The following is a 22,602-nucleotide window of genomic DNA, read 5'->3' on the forward strand; positions in this document are numbered from 1 at the left end:
ATTCACTTTTTAAAGAGGTATCCATCATACATATGAAACAAGTTATTTTATCTGTATTGTTAATATTCAGAGGGTATTTTGTTTAGGTTCCTCTCCCTCTTAAATCTCCATTAATATGAGTTGTATTTTAGTCCTTTCCAAAAGTATAGAAAATTCTCAAACACAAACACTACTTTTGTTACCAACAATGACTCCAGTTAGTATCCTAAAGACTCACAATCCCAGTAATGAGTATCTGGTTTTCTTGATAAGAAAATAATTGGTGTGATTTGTTTGCAATTTATTTTTCTCACCCACAAATGATAATCAGTATTTAGTGCTGTAATAGCAAATATACCAATGCATAAACCATAGGCAAACCACACCAGAGATACATGAAATTCAGGAGTTGGACCAGCTCAGATTCAAAGAACTCAAGGGACATTGCATTAGTGTTCCAGTCCCTCCTGCAAATCACTTATTTCTGACCAGTTTGATACTGGTCCTATTTTATCATCTTCCTAGCATTTCATTACAGAATATCCCAGCTCACAGGTCCCATAATTAAGGATTTTCTAAATGAAATTTTAAAGCTGTCCTAAGCATCAGGGGCTCTTTGCATGCACACATGTTAGATGAACATTACGTAGACAGCCCTGCTAACTTATAGGAACAAAACCCAAACCAAAACCACAGAAGTACAACCACACACATTTGAAGACAGTAAGTTCTCTGACATTGCAAGTTTTCTTTTGAGACAGAAATGATGTTCCTTGTCTCACTTCATAAAAAAATATTGCACATTCCTGGTTTTCTGAAAAATCTTTGATATTGACCCAAGGCTGTATGTGACACTGGAAATAATAGGTCTCAGCTTCCTTGACAAACCTTTCACTTAAACCACAGCTGCATTACAGTATCATAAAAGCCTTCTCATTGTGAAATAATTTGTAAAGTTGCATTTGGGAGAAAATAAATCTTTAAGCTGCCCATATGACAGAGGCACTGAGGACAACCAACCTTAGAGCTGTAGCTTGGGGAAGACACAAAGTCTCACTTTCCGTAGATGCTTGAGGTCAGACCAGAGAGGGAACACCAGAGGAGCAAAGTTTACATGCAAAATGTCTTTATGCAACAACAAAATAACCATTGTTCAGGATAGACACACATAAAAGGAACTAGCTGGAAGTTACTTTTAATATCAGAAAAACAAAACTGCTTATGAGTTGCTGGGTATGAATGTGATGCACTAATCTGAACAGCTTTTGTTCACCTTAGCAGTCATCTTTGGTAGTACTGTACATTAGTGTCAATCACTTGGCAAACACCAGTTCTGGATACTTACAGTGTAATTCATTGTAACTACAAACTATTTTGAAAGGTGAAGAAGCATCTTCCAACTGTACATCAGCTTGGAAGAGTACAGACTAGCAATACCAAAATTACTTCCTAGAGTTACGTAGCAACAATTACAATTCTTTGTCATACAGCATCACACTGGTTTGTCATTTTGTCCACAATTAAAGTGGGCTTATAGGCAATATTCCTAGAAACAGCAAAGTAGCTCCCAGAGCAATTTAAGGGAGTAAGATTGAAAGCTAACAACTTTGATTAAAGTATCATTTTCCAACTTTGTTTTCTAACCTTTAATTATTAAAATAGAGAAAAAGTCACCATTATTTAAAAAAAATGCATCATTTAGAAAAGCCTTGTTCCTTACAATATGACTTAAAACAAATATAGAAGAATAAAACATTGCTACATAAATACAGTCAAGAGCATTCATATGGTAGGTTATAGGTATGACCTTATGTCCTTTGTTCCATGGCCTAACCACAGCATTTTCCTTGCTTTAATGTGAATTTGATGGTTATTGAACTTTTCCCACTTATCCTGAAGTGCACTGTCTGCACGTACTCTGTTAAAACTTTAGAGTTAACATTTATTTACAATTTAAAAGCAGCAAAGCTGTCCCATGTCCTACATCTGTGTTCACTCCACTGCAGTACTGGAACGAGCACAACAACTTGGATATCTCAGGGAATGCATCATTGTTCTGAAGGGCTTTTTCTTCTCTGTTTTATCAGAAGGTGGCTCCTCGTTACTTTTCTCGGGCAGCTGAGCAGGCTCTGTCTGGAATTGTTCTATTTGAATCTCAAGGTGTTTCTGAATGGCTAATCCAAGGACTTCTGGATCCACAGATGCCCCATACACTTCCCATGTCATTCCTTCATTATCCCATCTCACTTCACGTACTGGAGTTTTGGGGCCCTCCAAGTCTTGCTCCAGACTCACCTCTGGGAACACGTGTGAGTGACCTTCAGCTGCAGCTGCTGGGCTTGTTGCCACAGACTTGCATTCCATGATTGGAAGAGTTTGTACCTCAGCATCTCTACGCTCCAGAGCTGGTTGCAGCCCTTTGGTTAAATCATTCATAGAGGTCATAGTCCACATATCTTTTGTAGTCATTACCATGTCTGCACCTTGCTGGCTGGTAAAGGCAAGGCAGGCAGCCTTTTTTTCTGGAGGAGCTCTCTTCTGCTGAGCGCAGTGCTGAGCAGGTTGTGGTTGTTCTCTGGGAATGCTACAGCATTTCAGGACTCTCTTGGCATCCAGGCCTGATTCACTTACTGAAGACACCAGCTTAGGATATGACAGAATGTCTGAAGTGGAAAAAGAATGACCATAGCCAGGTGCTGCCTGCTCTTTTCCTGACTCACTAACTGAGCACACCAACTGTGGAACGAGCTGTATAGATGGTATGGGCAAAGAATGGCAGTAAGCAGGGATGGTGGCATCTACTTTCATACAAGGGTCCTGCCTTACATCACAGGGCCCTGCAGAATTGTTATGAATTGTCATCAACATGGGGGAGTATGCAGAGTTTGGAATATCACTGTAAATGAGACCACCGTGAATAATCCCAGTGGCTTGACTGAACGCTGTCCTGTTTGAGAAGCCATTCCCAGGCATGTGGGATCCTAGAACAGCGTTGTGAAATGTTCCAGGATCTGTGTAAACAGTGGTATTACGTGGAATACCACCACTGTCAAAGCTATTTGTGGGTACTTTTTGGTCTCTAGGTAGAACTGGAACATGAGTCACAATGTTTTGATAGTGACAAGTATTTGCATTTATTTCTGGTCCATATTTCTGTGTTTGGAAACACATCCCAGCCACTGATGGACCATATCTGCAGCTGGGAGAGTTTAGGCTGGAGTGAGCAGCACTGGTTTCTGTGTGAGTGACATAATTCTGCTGTTTGCAACTGCAAGTTAGGTCTGAGTGTCTTCTCTGAAGTCCAGCAGCTCCTGGCTCTTCCATCTCACACGTGCTTTGCTGATGTACAACGCAGGCTGAAGAAACATTCTCAACAGTGCTGCTCTTTACACACATCTTCATGTCTCCCACCTCCCAGGATGATGGGGTCTGTTCAGCAACAGGAAAATGGTTTGTACTCTTAGTTCTGCTCTGTGAATCATCATTGGCTGACTGATTACTCATAGTTTCAACAGGTGATCCAAGCCCCATCATGCCAGGCTGTGAGAAGGACCCTCGGGTGCTTGGCACACTCCTGGCATCACTCTGGTTTCCCACCATATGGCATATGGCACTACTGTGACTTTTCTTCAGCTCCTGTTTGCTGCTTTGACTTCCATGTAAACTTGATAGCCCAGTACAGGCCAGATTTGAGGAGCTCTTTGACAGGGGGTGACTGTTGATATTCAAGAGACCATCACAAGCAGAATCTAGTGCATCCTGGTAGGAATGGGTGTGGAGCTTGTGGTGGTCATCTGACATGGCAAAAAAGAGAGATCTGCAAGAAAGGGTGGAGGAAAAAAAAGCAACTTCAGAAGCAAATAAATGCACTGGAAACTATGATCTCCACTGACCTTCTGCCTGGACTTCTTGCTTTTCACAATTCACAAATATATTCTAAAAACCACTACACTGTAGTCTCTGTCTACTCAGACTGGCCATTTTCAGTTTCCTCAAAGGGTTTTTCTCTGAATTAGATTCAGGATTTGTTGAAATGCTAGGGTTTTTCCATTTATTAAAACACAAAGAGAAAAAAAAATATTCTTGGTTTCTACCTTTTAACAATAACAACATCACCAAGTATCATCTCCCCTGAATGTAATGGACCCATTTTTTGGGACATCCAGAGATGTCACACAACTTAACCAAATCTGAAGCACTTTTAAGATGATACCTTTTCACCACAAGGTTGTTAAGCCAGTGATGTTAACTGTATTGTCAAAAATCTGGTTGGGTTTTAGTCTTTTGACAGAGCCATTTCCAAAGTTACCCAGTCACAGCCAGAGCTTTCAAACCTTAGCAAAGCCTCAACAACCAAAGTTCTCTTTTTCCCCTTTACCCTTCCTAATAGATTTTTTTACCCTTCCTTTAGATTTAATTTCACAAGAAGATCACTATCTTAGCCAACTGTTTTCCCAGAGTCCACACATACAGTAGATGTGCACAAACCTGTTTTCATCCCCTGTGACAGAGGAGACAAGACATGAGACTCAAGGAAATGAGCTCTGCCAGGGCTGTGTGGAATCAGTGCCAGTATTCCCAGAACAAGTAACACTGGGGCAAAAAATACCCAGCTGGTCCACAACAGGCTTAGTGGGCTTTCTAGCTTGTGCTGACATGATAGGAGGCAGCATCAAAAGAGGGATGCAGTTAAGAGCTGGAGGTGAAAATCCCCTGGGAACCACTGAGCTGGGTGGAAAGTCAGCATCTTTAGCACATGGTCCATGAATAGAACATGCTTCAGTGCATGGTTTGGGCTTCTAGTGCCAATCACCTTTGGGAATCCACAAATACACAGTGGCTGTGGAGGGAACATACTCACTGTACCAGAAGCAGGGTAAAAACAAAACAAGGAAATCTTTGATTGAAGTATTGTTGTTCTTCTGTCCTTTCTGAAGTGTACTCTGTCACTTCTTTTGTTAGAAAACACTTGCTCCTACTGGCTGGTACAGTGTCCTGCATGTTGTTAACATTTATGTGAGCACTTCCACGTGTAAGAGAAAATGTAATTGAAGATTTTGAATCTATCTTAGTGATCAGGTTTTGTTGACCAAATCAGATCTTCCAAGGATTGAGTACACACACGCCCTTGGTGTCAGAGAGGTCTTTCAACATTTGCATAATCAAGTTATTGAAATGCACTTACATATCTATACCTATCTACACAAATGCATATGAATATATCTCTTCCCTAAAAGAACCCATTCTGTTGAACAGAAAAATCTAGAATATTTACTAATTGCTTTCAGGTGAAGTACTACTTGATATTGTGTTGTGTAGGAGTATGGTAAAAATCACAAGTTCTTTCCCTCAGATGCACTCTATACACCCTGCCTCCATAGCAGGACTTCTATAGAAACCTTCACTATTTCTTGTGAACTGTTTTGCTGAAGTAAAAACTCAGTGTGTGGAACCAGAAAGGTACATATGGTAAACAAAAGCACTCTGTAAATGTAACAGGAAAGTTCACTTATAACACCAGGAGAGCAGTGGCTGCAAGGGCTGACATTCAAACCTCTCTGGGTAAAGCTTTTAATATGTGATCCTTTTAATATGATATATGCAGACTCAAAGAATCATCTACCAGCATAACTGATAAAGAGAATGTCTTTTGCTCCATCCACAAACCCAGGGCTTTACTGCTGATCCAGACTACTATCAGTGCTTGTCTTCTTTGTTAGCTCTGCCAAGCTCATAGTTCAGGTTGCAGTTTTCCCACCACCTAAATACACTTGCATTGGCTGCTTTCCATAATGAAATTAAATTGAGCAAGACAACATTAAAAAAAATAACAATATTTGCAATCCTTTCTTTGATAGTCTTCTCATTGTGGGCTGTGTTGTAGGGGCTTGCAATCAGCAACAGAATCTTCTAGCATTAGGATTCACTCCAATTTGGACTACATGCAGAAAAAAAGGCAGTTTTCCCTCATCCACACATGCTGTTTCAGTGAGAAGCCAAACTCCATATTATAGACCCCACGTGAACCAAGCCTCCTCTGTATGCAGAGGCCATGCAGCCTCTCTGGCCTGTGGGACTTCACTATCTGGTGGCATCTAAGGACAACACAAAAGCATATTTTCTTCCAGGAACAAAATTCCAAATTTCTGGGCTAGAGGCACTGCTGGATGCAGTTGCAGTCAAAAGCAACCACTTCTTGACAGGCTTGCCATCAGTGTATTTCTGCATTTTTTTCAAAAGCCCTCAGAAAATCTCACTCAACACATAGAAAAGAAGTAAAAACTGTAAAAAGTGTCAGATTTAAAGCACTTCACCCATCTCCTCCAGCATGCACTGCAGCTACTCACACATGAGGGTATAGCCTGCCACAGAGTTCAAAGGAGTCAATAGGATTAAACACCAGAGCATAGCTCTGCAAGGTGAAGACCTTACATTTAATCTCTTTAGAAGATAACACCTGCAAAGGCTCCCTCACACACTGGGGTGAAACAACATTTACTAATGGAAATCCTCAGTCACAAATATTGAACCTCAGGTGACAGACAGCTTCCAGCACGTCCTGTAACAGATGATACAAGGCTGTGCAAACTTTGAGGACCTCTCTCACAAAGTTTACAAGGTTCATATATGTATATATACACAGACAGCAAGGCCTCTATTTGCTTTCTTTACGTTGCACTACAACAGAAACCTCTGTACCTGAAGTGAAGCAATTTTGAGATGGATTTATCACCTGAATGTGAAGGAACAGAGTCCATGTCTATTGACAGGACTGAAAACAACACCCAGCGTGATGTTTGCAATGAAACCTTCAAAGAGAACTCTGAAGAGATTTATTTTTGCCCTGTCCCCACCAAAGGCTCCAGCTGACATCAAGACCACACACGGGCCTATGCAACATAGATTACATGTGTACACATATATCCATAAGGCTGTAACCAGCAACTATTAACAGCATTTAAACAACATTGTTCAGGAAGACTGGTGTTCCATGCTAGCACAATTATAATAATTATCCTATGTCTTTGGGACCTTAAAAATAATGGGAACAATTACCAGTTAAGTAACAGCAAGCATCTCACCTGATACTTTAGGATGGGGGAAAAAAAGGGTTAAAAAGAAAACAAAGCCCCATTTAAATGAATCAGCTTCCTTTAGAATAATGCACTTTCCTATTGTGTTGAAATCCAAAGTTCATTTCCCCAGACAACCTGAAGATTTCCCCATTTATAGGCCACCTATTTATTTGCTCCATCATTCCCTGGTTCTTTTCCCCACTCTGGAAAGACGTACAAGCCCTTACCCAACCACAGAGGCAGAGCCTTGAGCCAAACTTGTGCAGGTGGAGCTCTGCATGGAGGGTGACTGCTGCAGAATAGATCCAAGTCTGGCAAACCCAGCCCCTCCTCACCTCTGCTGCATCGAAGTGTTGGCACAGCATTTCACAGGAGCAGAGGGCATGCCACAAACCATGACACCTTCTTACCCTAATTGACATTGGTCACCAATACCAGTGCAGGGATGAAACAGAAAACTTCTCCTCTTTGCAGAAACACAAGCTCAGCAGTGGCATAAACCCAGAGCAATCCTGCACAAGTGGTGCTCTTTTTCCTAAGGCTCTGGCAATGGCATGCAGTCCTCCTGCACCTCCCCAAACTCTCCATTTCCCACATACAATGCTGCTGCTGATTCATAGAATCATAGAATTGGCTGGGTTGGAAGGGATCTCAGAGATCATCGAGTCCAACCCTTGAACACCGTTGTGATTGCTAGACCATGGCACTGAGTGCCACATCCAGTCTCTTTTTAAATATCTCCAGGGATGGAGAATCCACTACTTCCCTGGGCAGCCCGTTCCAATGTCTGATCACCCTCTCCGTAAACAAATTCTTTCTAATATCCAACCTAAACCTCCCCCAGCACAACTTGAGACCGTGCCCTCTTGTCTTGTTGAGAGTTGCCTGGGAAAAGAGCCCAACCCCCACCTGGCTCCAACCTCCTTTCAGGGAGTTGTAGAGAGCGATGAGGTCTCCCCTGAGCCTCCTCTTCTCCAGACTGAACAGCCCCAGCTCCCTCATCCTCTCCTCATAGGATCTGTGCTCGAGTCCCTTCACCAGCCTGGTTGCCCTCCTTTGGACCTGCTCCAGGACCTCAATATCCTTCCTAAACTGAGGGTATGCAAGAATTCTTACACGTAAATGTACATCCCTGTGGAAGTGACACTCACTAGGGAACACCCAAGCAGGTAAACTCAAATAGAGGTGCTGGACTTCCTACATGAACTCCTACAGACAATATCCAGCTGGTGACTTCTGAGAAGGGGCAGGAAGGAGGAGATTCTGGATGGGAATACCAGTGCTTATACCAGGGAGTGGCTGGGGACAGGCACAGGGAATGGTGTGACAAACTTAAGAAACAAAACAAAAAACCAAAAAACCACAAACACAACAAAAAACAACCCACAAAATGTGGGGCTTCTCCATTATAATTTCACAGAGATGCACTGTTACTGCATTTTCTGAAGCAACTACTCAGGAAAGTATCACCCACGTGAAACATGGATATAAACACTGCTCTCTTAGTGAGTACTCAGGGATGTGAAACGACTGTGCAGATATTGGGTGAAGAAGACTACTTGGCTTAGCTTTGCTATCTAAAAATTAAATACATAATTTATAGCAAAATAATTTTATTCAAAAATACTGATTATAGATTCTGAGTTATCTTAGAGATTTCCACTGGGAAATTCAAAGGAAATCTGCACCTGAATACAGAAACAAGAAAGTATGAACTTTGAGGCAGATGCCCTGCTATGAATATATAGAAAATTGTTAGACAAGCAGAGAAAGGATTAGGATAAAAATGGAATTAACATCCACTATTTTTGGCCTAGCTTCAGATAGCTTATGAGGGGATATAGGCTGCTTTCATTAATTCCACTGAATCACTTTAAAGCAACAAATGTGTATTTTGCTGTGACTTATGATTAAAGTTGCGACCCATTTAGTGCAGCAGTATGTTTAGTCTCAGAATATAAAATGTATGTTATCAATTGAAAGGAATTCACTGGTAAATTAACTGTTATTCCAAAATTCTTCAATATTTTTATACTGCATTAATGTAATTACAATTTTGACAACAAACACCAGTGGATACAAAGTGGAATAAATCCCTAGTATCACATCAATAAAGAGAACAAGCTTTCATGTGATATAAAATACTACATTTGATATTCCAGCATGACAATATTTAGCTCCTGCATCACCTATTTGGTAGTAACTACCTTCCTCCCTGCATTGGCAGGCTTCACAGGAGTGATGGGATGAACAAAACATCCACCAAAAAATAATCACAGTTTTCATAATGAGGATTATAACATGGGATAGCAACATCAGATGATGTGTTAATAACAAAAGAAATCCAGCCACATTTGCATTTTCTCCATCAAGCACAGAAAGAAGCTACAAAAATGCCAGAAGAGGAACTTACCTGCTGGATTGTTTTTCCCAGGACAGGACTACTTTATCTGAGCACCACAACTTAGCAAGTTGTACCACATTGACAGTGTTCTTTTGTAAGTACTCTTACTACAGTAACTAAACATATTGTGGTGCAGTATGAATTTCCTAACAAATTAAATTCAATTAGTTGCAGATTTTGAGAAAAGAGAAAGAAGAATTTAATTTAAAATTTAATACTATTCACTAGAAAAGCACATGCAATTCCAGAGACTCATTTAATAAGTTTTCCAAGGCTTACTTGTGCTCTATATAGCTATGATGGTCAACCCACAAATCAGTAAGACTTGTAATAGTGACTACAGGCTATTTTTCACTTTCCTAAACAGAATTTTTTTTTTCTTCATACATTTCATTTTGTGCTTTCAAAACCAGCACCTGACTGCAAAATAAATTATAAAATCAGGGGTGAGAGCATTAATATTCAAGTGTGTGATTTGGAAGAGTTAGGTGATCTGATCAATGCCAACATTTTTGGATGATGCCAAATGATGGCAATGATGCCAATGATATTTTCAGATACTGCCCAGCACTCTCTGGGGTGAGCACCAGCACCTTTTGAAAAGCCATGAAGCCTTGGGGGATTGCAAGGTTTTTGCCCAGAATTCAGCCCTTCATTTGCATCATTCTGGCCCCACTGTGCATCAGCACTTCATAACCCCTGTAATAATCAGCTTGATAAGACTCAAAAGGAACTTCTGCAACAGCACCAAGCTCTACGACACATGCACACGTTTTATACAAGAACAGTGTCATTTTAATTAACATTCAAGATTTACTTGAATAGAAGGCTGCTCTATGTGGGTTCTTATCTGTGTTTAATCTTATTACACACACCACAGTTATAAACTTGAAAAGGCAAAAGCAGTTGATGGTGAAAATGACAGAACTTCAATTATGACCTGAGGGGCAGCAGCCATAAGCACTACTGACACCTGCTTGAGACAGAAGACAACACACAGAGAAGTAACTAAATTTATGCCTAAAAAGCCAGGTTACCTTGGGTACCAGAAGCAATACAGCATATTCCCAGTGTGTGCTCATCAGTCCTGGTATTTCAAGCAATGTGTCTTCCTTATTGGCACCTACATACATTTACCATGGCAAAATGACAAAAAGGAACATCCTCCTAAAGTGATGATGATTTCTTTTAGAGCTGTACTCATTTGAGAGAGACTCATGCAGCCAAAATTAAAAAAATCAAGAATGGTCATGTCTAAAAATTTGTCCCAGCTTGGCCACGTTGAGAATTCTTGGGAACTTGGAAACAGTAGGAAAGATCTGGTTTTTACTTGCACAAAGAGTAGTATTATTATTAGTAGTATACTACTATTAGTAGTAGTATTATACTGACACAGTAGTATTAAGAGACCTGATGGCCTCTAATTACACTCCCCTGAAATAGTTCATTAACAGTAATGACTAACATCTACTCTTGGGGAGGGAGTCAAACCATTTGAAAAGCACTGGCAAAACAGCATTAGCCGTGGTAAAAAGCTTAGTGATTCAAGTGTCTGAGATTGGGGTTTTGGATTTTTAATTATTATTGTACCTTGTGAGGCGTAAGGCAAAGGAAGAAATACAGGAAATAAAATAAGGGAGAAGGTAGCACTCAGCAGAGAACTTCGAGACCTGTCTTGAAATTCTGTAAATCCAACTACACTGATGCAATTAGATTAATACATAACTGGGTACAATTAGAATACAGAATCAGAATCAATTACTTAACCTTTAATCCAACATCCTCCCTTAGGGCTTTCAGTTTCAGAGTAGCATTGTAAATTAACTCTGCCCTGCTCAGGTCAGTCTGTTAATACCCTCTTGTAAATACTTCAGGCTATCTTATAACATTTCCAAGTATCAGACAGATCTATGAGACAAAATGATCTGGGCACCTACAGATACTGTCAGATGCAGACAATAGGCAAGTGCATCCTGTGTGTGTGAATGCAAGGGATTATTTTTAAGTTCAGCATTGCTAAGTGTGGGGCATGTGATGGGGATCATAAGTCACTTGTAGGAAGAAGAGGACATTTGACAGGCCAGTAAACATGAGAGCAGAAGGGTTACAACACAGCATTCAGAACAGCAAAAGCAGAGATTGTGTGTCTCTTGTGTACACAGAAGCTGACTAGTCATAACTTTTATTTCTGTTTATTAAAATCACTTTGCCTGTCAGGCTTCCCTTGAAATTTCCAGCCCTGACTTTGTTTCCCCCAGCTGAATCTGAGCACACTGGTCAGGTATCTCTCCGCACTGATCAGCAAGAAGATGAAAAGAGTGCCCTTTGTTACTGAGTATTAAAGAACCTCAGCTATTTCCTTGTTTAGGACCCAAGGAGAGAGCTCTTCCCTCAGAAGCTGAAGTTATCAAGAATAGCCTGATTACAAATTACTTCACCAGGATTTAATAAAATAGTTGCCAAATCAGAAAGTGCATAGATTCAAACAGTCACAGATACATCCACATCCAAGGCAGAATGACAAGGCCACTGTGTCCACAATCATTCCAATGGCTTAAGAAAAGTCATGCAAGAGGACAAGCATTTACTTTTAATAAAGAAACAAGGGCAGCCCACAGAGCTTGAGCCAGGAAAGGAGTGCTGGGAAGTCTAAATCATAAAATGAAAAAGGATAACATGAAAGTACCATGAGAAAGATGAACCAAAGGAAACTATTTTAATGAAATAGTAGCTGAATTCCCAGAAATAAGAATTCACATGGGCTGTAAATAAATTATTGGGAAAGCAGAGGGGTGAACTCTATTACAAAGGTGGCATGTGTTGGGATGTAGTCCTGACGCCACCACATGACACTGTACAACTATGTGTCCTCTTTGCTACCTTTCTTTATTTAAAAAACTTTCATCCTCCCATTCCCACCATGTCTCCATGCACAGAGGCCTACCTCCACATGCAAGCTGCTCTACAATATACCTGATGGAGCTAAAATACAATATAGTGTGCAGTCATACTTGATGCTCACTGTATTTGACAACTCACTTTCAAAGCTTGGTTCTTCAGTCAGAAGACTTAAAAATTTTTCATTACAGCATTTTATAAGGAAAGGCTGAAATACCTGGGTTTGTTCAGCCTGTAGAAGACTGAGAGGGGATCTTATTAATGCTTATAAACATCTAGAGGGCAGAGGTCAGAGGTCAGGAGGATGGATCCAGACCCTTCTCAGTGGTGCCCAGCGACAGGATGAGGGGCAATGGGTACAAACTGGAACACAGGAAGCTCCATCTGAATATTAGGAAAAAATTCTTTAGTTTGAGGGTGACAGAGCTCTGGAACAGGCTGCCCACACAGGCTGTGGGCTCTCCTCTGCAGATACTCAAAACCTGCCTGGATGCAATGCTATGCTACTTGCTGTAGGTGAATGTGCTCTACCACAGGGGTTGGACTACATGATCTCCAGAGGTCCCTTCCAACTCCTGCCATTCTGTGATTCTGTAAGCATGCTGATATCATGGTAATCAACTGTTTTCAGCAGCTGTGGCTTAAAAAAAAAAATAAATAATCAAATATCATGACAGCAGGCAACACTGATCTAGAACCACGCTTCAGTGAACAGTGCGTGCCTACATAAGTGGTACATTAATATAATTACCTTCCATGCAAAACAGAGCTGTTAATTCAGCTGCCAGGCTTATGCTGTTAAGAATTGCTGGCTACTGATATCCACTGGCAGAGAAAAACATTTAATAATTTCAGTAGAAACTTGTCTTAATGAACAAATTTTGCAATGAACTATCTACATTTGGATTTATTTCAAATAGACGAAGGGTAGTGAACCCTTTCCCCTTCTCAGCAGACAATCGCATCCTAATCCATCACAGGGACCAATTTGGAGGGCAGGGTCAGGCAGGTACTAAGAGACTCATCCTTCTCAGAGCTCCCTTTTTGGATCCACTTTTCACTCGTGAAGAGACCATCCCCAGAGCAACCCCCCTGATATGGAACTCTGCAAAAAACACATGGCCATAGCTTGCTCAGCAAGCCTCTATCCATAAGAGGCTTAATCCAGCAAACTGGCTGAATTCAGTTCCCTGCAAAGCATCACAAACTTAATCATATAGAACACCAAGGACCTGGCTATGGGGTGCTCCCAATCTCACACCCAGGGAATACAGCTACACATGAATGCAATCTGTTTACAAGAGGCCAGCAGTCTGAACATATAACAAGTTCTACCCAAACTGGCTAAGTGATTAAAATATCCACCTGCCAATTCATGTGTCTTAGGAAATATTCAAATAATCATCACTGCTATTTGCTTGAAAGCTTAGCAACAGGTAGAGGGAAGCAAGGTACTTAGCTTGGCTTAGCCTCCTTGCCCCATGGATATCCTGGCTTTAACTTTAGAATTCAGCACTGTAGTTACTTTTTAATGTAAGAGCCATTGATGAGATATTCCACTCTGACAACTGACCATGCATCTGACACTTAAAGCTCTGTCACACAACCTGTGCAGGTTGATGTACATGTAGTGTGCAGGGAGCCAGAATGAAGAACCTGGCCTCTGTCTAACACCCCCAGCATCCCAGGAAAATTCACTCACTTGGGCTCAGTGTTATGCCATCAGCAGTCACAGCTTTATAACTGGTGGGAGGCAAAGCAAGCTCAAATCTGCCTTAAAAATACTGAGTAGCTACAGCTGCAAGTACAGTGGCTTTCACATTAACAGAAGGATAGCAATTCTTACAGCTGTGTCAAACAGCAACAAACAATGACAAACAAAAGTGACAGTAAGCTGGAGCTCCTCAGCCATCTCTCCTAGGATGAAAGAAGACAGTATTTACAGACTGAAAGATTCCTCACCAGAACAATCAAAGATGACTCATTCTTCTACCATATATGATAAGTTAAATCTCTCTTCTGCCAAAAAAATTTGGCAATTTATCTAGCAAGACCTAGTGGTTTATCCTAACTTCTTGTTCTCTTATTTTTGCCTGGGATTGAACACTATACACTATAAAAAGCTTGAGTTCTTTATTTAAATGACAGTGTTTATGAACTGTACATGAGACCCTGGAGAAAAGGCAATCCATCTACCTCCAGAAATTGCTTTAAGTAGGGAGAAGACTGACTTCTAGATTATAAAAAACCTGATTGCTGAGTAATTAGAAAGAGGAAACAATCCCTTCTAATTCTGCCTGTGCTCACTGACATCCTATATGACCCTGAGCAAGTCATTCACTTTGTGACTCAGTTCACTCAACTGTGACTCAGGGATTATATGCAGCAGCCCCTGATGTAGACATTTAAAGACTAAATTAATGATTGAGAGCACTCTGAAATCCCAGGAAGTTATTTTATATAAGATATTGAGAAGAATGTAGTCCGACCCTTCTTTTGCAATATTTGGCTTTAAAAAATAAGTAGAGCACAGGTCCATATAAAATTCCTGTTGCATTTGCAGAAAATCAATCCTACCAGTAAAGTTCAGATACTATCCATGCCTCAAAAGCACTTGTTTGAAGCACTCCCTCCTCCAGCTTCACAACATCACATGTAGAGGAGTAATCTTAAGGATGCTAAACACTTAAAACCAGTATTACGGGAGTTTATCAAATTAGGTATCATAAGTATATATTGTATATCATATTATACATATAATATGCATGATATCTTGAATTGCAATGTTTTAAGTAGATTTATTATACCTCCATAAGCAGAGCTGTCACTCCTCCAAACTGTTTTATCCTACATTGCCAGAGAGATTTTAATGAAAAGTTCATCAGAGCAAATAAAAGTTTGTAAGTGAATGCAGCAGAGACATTCTGTGACAAATTTAAGTCTTCAGTTCACACTGCAAGCTGCCTTTACATATCTTTAAGCTGGAAAAGAAGCAGCAATATCTAGCCAGAGGGATATGTGGTGCTACACATGTATAGTCAAGTGAGTATTGAAAGGGACTAAAAAGATGACTAATTGTATTTCCTAGTTTTGCTAAAGGATCTCATTGTCTAACTGTAGTATAAGCTAGCTTGAAAACGATATAAACAGAGGAGGAATCAGGAAAAATAAGTTTACTTTTCAAACTTGGAATCTTGTCATAAAAAAAGAGTTACTGTGTCAAAGTACAGCATCTCTCTCACAACAGAGCCACTGTCCTAATTACTCTGTGGTCTAATCAGACCTATGTGGGCAAACTCATATTACCTGTAGTTTTCAGAAAACATCTGAAGTGGCTAAAAGGAACATCTCTCCTCTCTCAGGACTGGGAGAAGACAAACAGAGCTTGGCTAGATAAGAGCCCATGCTCACAAGATGCTACCCAAAGGTTATTTGACACAGGAGACCTTAAGGGAAAAAAAAAAAAAAAAGACACAGTAAAGCAGACAAAAGCTTCCAAATATTTTGTCAAATGAAAGTGTGTGAGGAACTTCCTCAAAAAGTTATGTTTGTATCTCACTATTTGTAAATGAGTAAGTTTACCCTCTTCTTGGTTAATCTTACCCACAAAATGAGCTGCAGAACTTCCTTATTAACATTTAATGCCAGAAACACAAAATACTGGGGTATAAACTTGGAATAACTCAAGAGCTCAAGTTGCTTTTCAAATGTTGGTTTGAATGTATTCAAGTCCCAAGTGGACAAAAGCCTCAGAAATCTGGTCTGACCTCACAGCTGCCTCTGCTTTGAGCAGGAGGTTGGAATAGCTGAGAGTTCCCAAGGTCCCTTCCAAATTGAACAATTCAATTACTATTTTTTTTTATTATTGTTTTAATAATTTTATGCTTTCATTTGTTATTGCCAATAAGAAGTTTTCTTACAGCTTTTCATCTTAAGCCTCCAAAGAAGTTGGAATGTACAAACATTTTGCAATATTAAACCATGTTTAATTGATTAGTGGAACCTGTACCTTTTACTGAAACTTACTGGAATGATTTTTGAAAAGAACCACAAAAGTGGTCTCTGTATTCTACAGATAAGGTGATATATATGAAGGAGGCAATGAACTCCAAAAGTTTCTTTTCAACCTGTTAGCACCTTTTTTATTACTAAATAAAAAAAAAAAGCACTCCACCCCTTCCACAGTTTAGAGGCTATTCAAGACCAAATAAAAATGCCAAACCAAGACATCTTTTTCCTTGGAAACATTTCAACATATACTTATCCAACCTCTTCAGTCATGAACACTGAACTTTCCCAGCAGATTCTTTGCAGAAAGCAAGAAAATAATTTTAAATCTAAAACCAAATAAATTTAAAAAATCTATCCAGTTTAGATGATCTAGGGTGGCTTTGAGCATTCCTCATCTCTTCTGTTTCCATGCCAGGTTTGCTTAGTTTGAGCTGAAAAGGAAGCTGAATCTTTCAGTTCAGCTCAGATGAAATGGGTTCTGTCAATCTTGTGCATTGTGGACTAGAGTAAAGCTCTTCAAGTCAAATGAAGGATTTACAACTGGCTCAATCCTGTTACCCTTCATCTGCACACACTGGTGTGCCTTGGAAGAGCTTAAATAGCAAATATTCTGCAGATGGAGAAATACTTTTCCTCCTTTCTCTGTTTTTTGTTAAATTTACACCGTGTCTGAATTAAGTCATAATTTTGGAAGTCATAAGACTTAAAATTAGCCAGTTTCCTACAGTGCTTTTTTTGGTGCAGAATAATGCTTGGATACAACTTACAGGCTTAATGCTCAACTCAACATCATGCTAGTAAAAAGCTGGCTAATGCCAATTTAATTTAGTTAGCCTGTGCCTATTCTCATGCTCTAAATATTTATATCCCAAAGGAGCAACAAAGTGTTTTTTATAGTTTCTGTTGCTTAAAGATAATTTATTAGAGTTGATAAATTGAATAACTTCAACCATTTTTGTAAAGAGACCACCTTCTTCCCCACCATTCCATCAAGGAATCAGAGGATACTTCTAAAGGATGGTTCATAACATACTTATGAACTATCAGCTGCATAGCTTTAGATTAATTCAATACTTATAGTGCATCCATAAGAAATATTGAATCAAATTATCTTAACCAGAGAATGGCTCATTTAGTGTCTCTGACTTCATTGCCTTCTCACTGTATCCCTTGTACAGATAATCCTGTCCAGAGTATTAAACATCTCTTTTCATTCAGCACCAAATATCACCTACATCTGCCAAAGGTTACAAACTTTTGTTTCTTGTGGGAATAAAAGCATTGCCCAGTGACTTGGGGGTCACTTGCAGCAATGAAACTATGGCATTTGATAAAAAAATAGGGCTTTTATTTTTTCTCATGCATTGAAAAAAATACTTGAAGAACACAGAAATTTAATAAATACCATTAACAGTGCTTCATCAGATTCCTTAGACTTTGAAAGCATCTTTCCTAGACTGCATTCTCCTTCAATTTGTATAACTGCTTGGAATATCCAAGCAGACAACAGACCAGTCAAGTACACTCCTCCTCATTTTAAAAAACTAACTATAGGAGAAATGAATGGAGAATTCAGCCTCTTTAATCTCTAGGAGAGTTGCTGAAGAACGAAGAGGATTTTGCTGCTGATGTGCACAGAACTAACCAGCCTACAGACAGGTGTAACATTATCTTACTGGTACAGAAAATACCTTCTCAATTCAACTGAGTGTTTTAAAGCTACCTCCACCTTACCATTTGCCATTGCCTTAACAGAAAGGAAATTAAACTTCAGAAGTATAATAATCATCAAGAACGATTTTCATCTGTTCCATTCTCCCTCATATACTTTTATTTTTCAAGTGTATTTTTATATATAGTTCTCTATGGAAGGAAAAATGTGGATTTGGTAGAGTTACCTAATGGGGAATTATTACATTTGGTATTGTAAACCAACTCAGACATCACCAGGCTAGATGCAGTTTATTACTTCTGTTGTTTATGCAGCCCTTGGTACCTGTCAGACACTAAACTGTAGTTGCAGCTCTCTCTGGAGTACATCTAAGATCAAGTGTATGGATGGTAAAAATCAACAAAATCCTACAATCAGAGAAGAGTGCTTTACAGAGTAACTGAGCCATGACATGAAAATATGAACCCCACATCTAATCCACCCCCATAAATTAAACCTTCCCCAAATCTAATTCTTTGACACAAAGACTCCAAATGGAGGTCTTCAAACTTAGACCTTAACTGCAATCTAGTTCCTGAAAACATTCAGACATATAATTCACCTTAGACATGCAAACAATGATTTGTGAGCTTTTATCAACATTTTAGTGTGACAAAATCACTGATATTTTTGTATTGGATGAATACTTTGAAACATGAGTCACTAGAAAAAAGATTTTTTCACTAGAAAAGAGGCAAGTGATCGTTATAGGGACCATCTTACTTATGCATGAGCTTAACATCTTACAAAAATTATTTATCCAGTAGTTATCTTCCCAGACACCTTTCATGATTAGAGTTCTCTAAACAAAAATAATTGCTTGCTCTTCCCTTGCCTTGTGAACCTCTTCCTCTAAAATCCAGGAGTGCATCAGCACAAATTGTTTCTCTTAATAATAAGAGGTTATAAAACTACAAAATATGCACAAAACACTTTTCTTCTCTGGTTTCTGACTTAAAAAGTTTCCTCTACTGAGTAAAAAGTCAAACCAAATTTTTCACTTTGGAAAAGACGTTTTGGTTTAAGAGAAAATTTCATCAAACATGCTAAATAGTGACCGATCATTTATCTAGCAAAGAAGAGTGTAAAACAAAGCTGATATGCATAAGGCACTGAAATATACCTCAGTTTTTCTCTAGTGTTGGATATTAGCTTCTTTACAATTTAAAAAACACATGTGGTACACATGATAAAAACAAGAGAAACCATTCTCTGGCAGATTAGTAGGAACAGGTAACAGTTTAGAGCAATACAATTTACTCTCTCTTTTTAGTTTCAAAAACCCAACGTACACACAATAAAATCAAAAAGCATCCTTATAAATTTGCAGGTGTGCAAAGGAACAAGAGAATCAGGATCTGGGGGGGATTTCTCCCCCAAAGACACAGTGACAAGTATATTCTAGAAACTTGCTGAAAGACAAATACACATTTAAGTGAAAGCCACCCACACAAAACCCCCCACCTTGTCCACAACTACATTAAATTAAATTAAAGCTCAGAGCCATAGTTCCCATTGTGTTAGCAGAAGAGTAAACTATAATTTCCTGGGCTTTTCAGTCCAGCTATCAAGCCCCTGCTGCTAACACAGCACTTACAGAAGCCTGAGTCTGTCTCTTTGCAGCTCCTCTCCCTTCCCCTCATCTGCTTTGTTACTCTCCCAGACCTGCTGGCAAAATGGAGAGGATTCGGTGTCCTTAGAGGAGGAGAGAGAACAGGCAATGCATGACTCCCGTGGTCCTTACCTTCCCCCTACTCAGAGAATGCACATCCAGCTTCCCTGTCAAAGTTATTTGGAGGGGATTTAAAACAGATGCTCAGAAATCTGAGGAGAATGAGCGCCAGGAGTTCAGATTTCCTTTAGGAACTGGGCTCCTTGATCCGCCTGGTGCTGCTGACACCAAGGTGAGCACAGGATAAGGGTGAGGAGGAGGGATTATCAGAGAACATCAAAGGCAGGAGCCTGGAGGATGGGGTTTCCACTGCCTACACCGTGATGCCCCTTCCTGCCTCCCCCTTGGCTGGAGAGGAAATAAAATGGAGTCTAAGAGGGAGGGAGGGAGAGAGAGATAATCCTGCGGCTTCATCTGATTAGAGAAACTGGGCCTGTGCAGAGCTGACAATGCGGCCAGGGAAGCACAGGGAGGGGAGGCAAAGAGGGGCAGGAAGAGGAGGAGCAGAAGGAGAGGAATAGAAATGATAAGGAAAGGAAAATTATAAAAGGTATACAAAAGGATGAGCCAAGCTAGGCACCCTGGATGTGTTCAGTTTCTGTCCTTGTGTAAATGTGAAATCGCCAGCAGGAAACACTCGTATCTGGTAATCCAGAGTGATAAGAAAACAAAACAAAACAAAAAAGCAATAAAAACCCAACCAAAACCCAGAATGCATCAGTTGTATAGGCATGGACTGGGAATAAGGATGTCCAGATGGACTGAAAAGAGTGAGACTGCTTGAGCTGAGTAGGGAGAAATGAAAAAAGCAGCATGCTAGACACAGTTTCCTACTTTGTCACAGAGAGGACACATTCTAGAACAAATTTTCTGTTACAAGTCATTTTCCAGAACCTGTTTCCACATACTAAGACAAATCTCAGTTGAACGATAGTGACCTTAAAAGAAGTTTGGATCAGCACACACACCAGGGTGCTTGCAGCTCTGGCCTCAGTTGCCTTCCCACAAGTCCCGTGCCCTGATGGCTGCGTTCCCAACCATGCCTGGCACAGGCACTTGGGGCTCATGTTCACCCCCCAATGGATGCCCACCAGCACCAAGGTGCATCCCATGGGGACACCCACCTTGCAGGAAGCTGTGGCCAGCATGGCCTCACTGGCAGTGAGGTGCAAGGAGGGGATTACCCGAGGGTACTGGCAGGGTCCCAAGGGTGCTGCTGCCCTGTCCTCTCCCAGGAGGGAAACCCTGCCTCAAGGTCCCTCCAAGCTTCCTGATGTGACCCACAGTGCACTGGGGAAAGTCAAGGAGAGACATGATAGCCCATTTCAGCAAATGGTCTCCTCTTTCACTCACCTTTATTGGCTGCTCCACTCAGTCCTTCCCGGGTACCAGTCCTTGCCTCCACACTGCAAGCTGCTTTTGTTTCATTCTGACCTATTCCTCTCCATGTAAAGCTTCAAACAAAGCAGGCTGTTGGATGTCTGATGGTGCAAAAAGAAGGATGTCAAAACATCAGAAAATAACCTTTTCAAGTCCTCTTACTTTCTGTGCAGGAAGGAGTTAATACCTTTCCTGTAAAACACAGCACATTCTCACTTTGTTCCTATGGCTTCACCCAGTAGTACCCTCCCAACATGCCTAGCTCAGACCAAGATACATAACCACACACACATACACACACACCAGATGCTTTTAAGAATACAAAATTGCTCCCTGAATCTTCAAAATGGGCTGAAAAAACCAGTATATTTTCTATGTGCTTCCAGGCTTTGTTCCTAAGACACAGCCTCACACATCCACTCAGTGATTGCTCGGGCTACAGGTCAGGAACCATTTCAGGGGTTAACAGCTATGCACAGATCAGCAGCAGCTTTCCAGCAGCTTTATTTTACTTGCCATGATTGTTATAGCAATGAGGCAGAGTAGGAATGTGAAGGCAGCTGTTGGTGCTGACCTTCTGAATCCATGTGTTCCATGGATGCCCATGGCCAGCTGTGGAACAACTTAGTGTATGACCCTTCCAATCAAATGCATCCTACAAACTTGTCACAAGCTGCCCAAGTGATGTCCCAAGAACATCCATAGGATACGAAGGGAGGATATTATTTAATTTGTCTTTCTTTAAACACTCTACAGGAGGATGTTACAAAGCTCTCTCGTCTTGGATTTGATATAACCAGCAAGGTTTACTGCTCCCACTAGAAGCACCAAAATGTGCTTACTAAAAGATACTGGTCACCAACTTTTACCTCAAGAGGTTACACATCTGGGCATCCATAACAATGCAACTGGCACACAGCTTTTTCATTGCACCTTCAATCAGAAATGGTGTAAAGATGTCTCATATTCAAATCTGGAGAATTTACTCTGTGTCTTTCTTTAACAAAGCTGACATCTGAAAGAAACTGAGAAGTCAATAGCCTGCAGATACCAGGCTAAGCAGATACCAGGCTAAATCCAGACAGTGTTGGTGAATTCCTTTTCAGAAGAAGGGAAACTTTGCTTTTCAAATGGATTTTTGCAGAGTGGTTCAATCACTGCTGCTCAGCCTGACTAGAATTCATGTTTCCCAGAGAACTCCACCTGGGGTTTAAACATGTAAGAATGTGTTTAATTCCATATGCAAAGCCTGGAAGGCTGGAATTTGCTGTCTGTTGATTCAAAGCCACTTAAAGCAGCGAAACTGCACCTGCAACCAGGCTGGTTTTAGCTTAATGCATTTCTGTAACATGTTCTGGTCTACAAGAATAGCAGAGCCCTCCAGGAACACTATGCTGGGTAACACTGCTCATTTGCCTGAATGTCATCTGCCACAGTCCATTTGGATCAGGTCTTGGATATCTCCATTGTA

The 22,602-nt window shown here is 40.4% G+C and overlaps 1 protein-coding gene across 1 annotated transcript; it reads right to left on the reverse strand.

Moving 5' to 3' along the window:
- Positions 1-1,789: 1,789 nt before the first annotated feature.
- On the reverse strand, positions 1,790-21,170 carry GPRIN2 (G protein regulated inducer of neurite outgrowth 2). The gene is made up of 2 exons (XM_008501461.2): positions 21,105-21,170; positions 1,790-3,796 (listed from the first exon to the last, which is right to left on the reverse strand). Exon 2 carries the CDS (start codon positions 3,778-3,780, stop codon positions 1,972-1,974), a length of 1,809 nt encoding a protein of 602 aa, XP_008499683.1. The 5' UTR covers positions 3,781-3,796; positions 21,105-21,170; the 3' UTR covers positions 1,790-1,971.
- Between the last annotated feature and the right edge of the window lie 1,432 nt (positions 21,171-22,602).

The sequence above is a fragment of the Calypte anna genome, chromosome 6 (genome assembly GCF_003957555.1).
Source record: "Calypte anna isolate BGI_N300 chromosome 6, bCalAnn1_v1.p, whole genome shotgun sequence".
NCBI classification, from domain to species: domain Eukaryota; kingdom Metazoa; phylum Chordata; class Aves; order Apodiformes; family Trochilidae; genus Calypte; species Calypte anna.

Excerpts from the sequence above, each read along its gene's own strand:
- GPRIN2 (XM_008501461.2), bottom strand. The coding sequence starts at position 3,780 with ATGTCAGATGACCACCACAAGCTCCACACCCATTCCTACCAGGATGCA.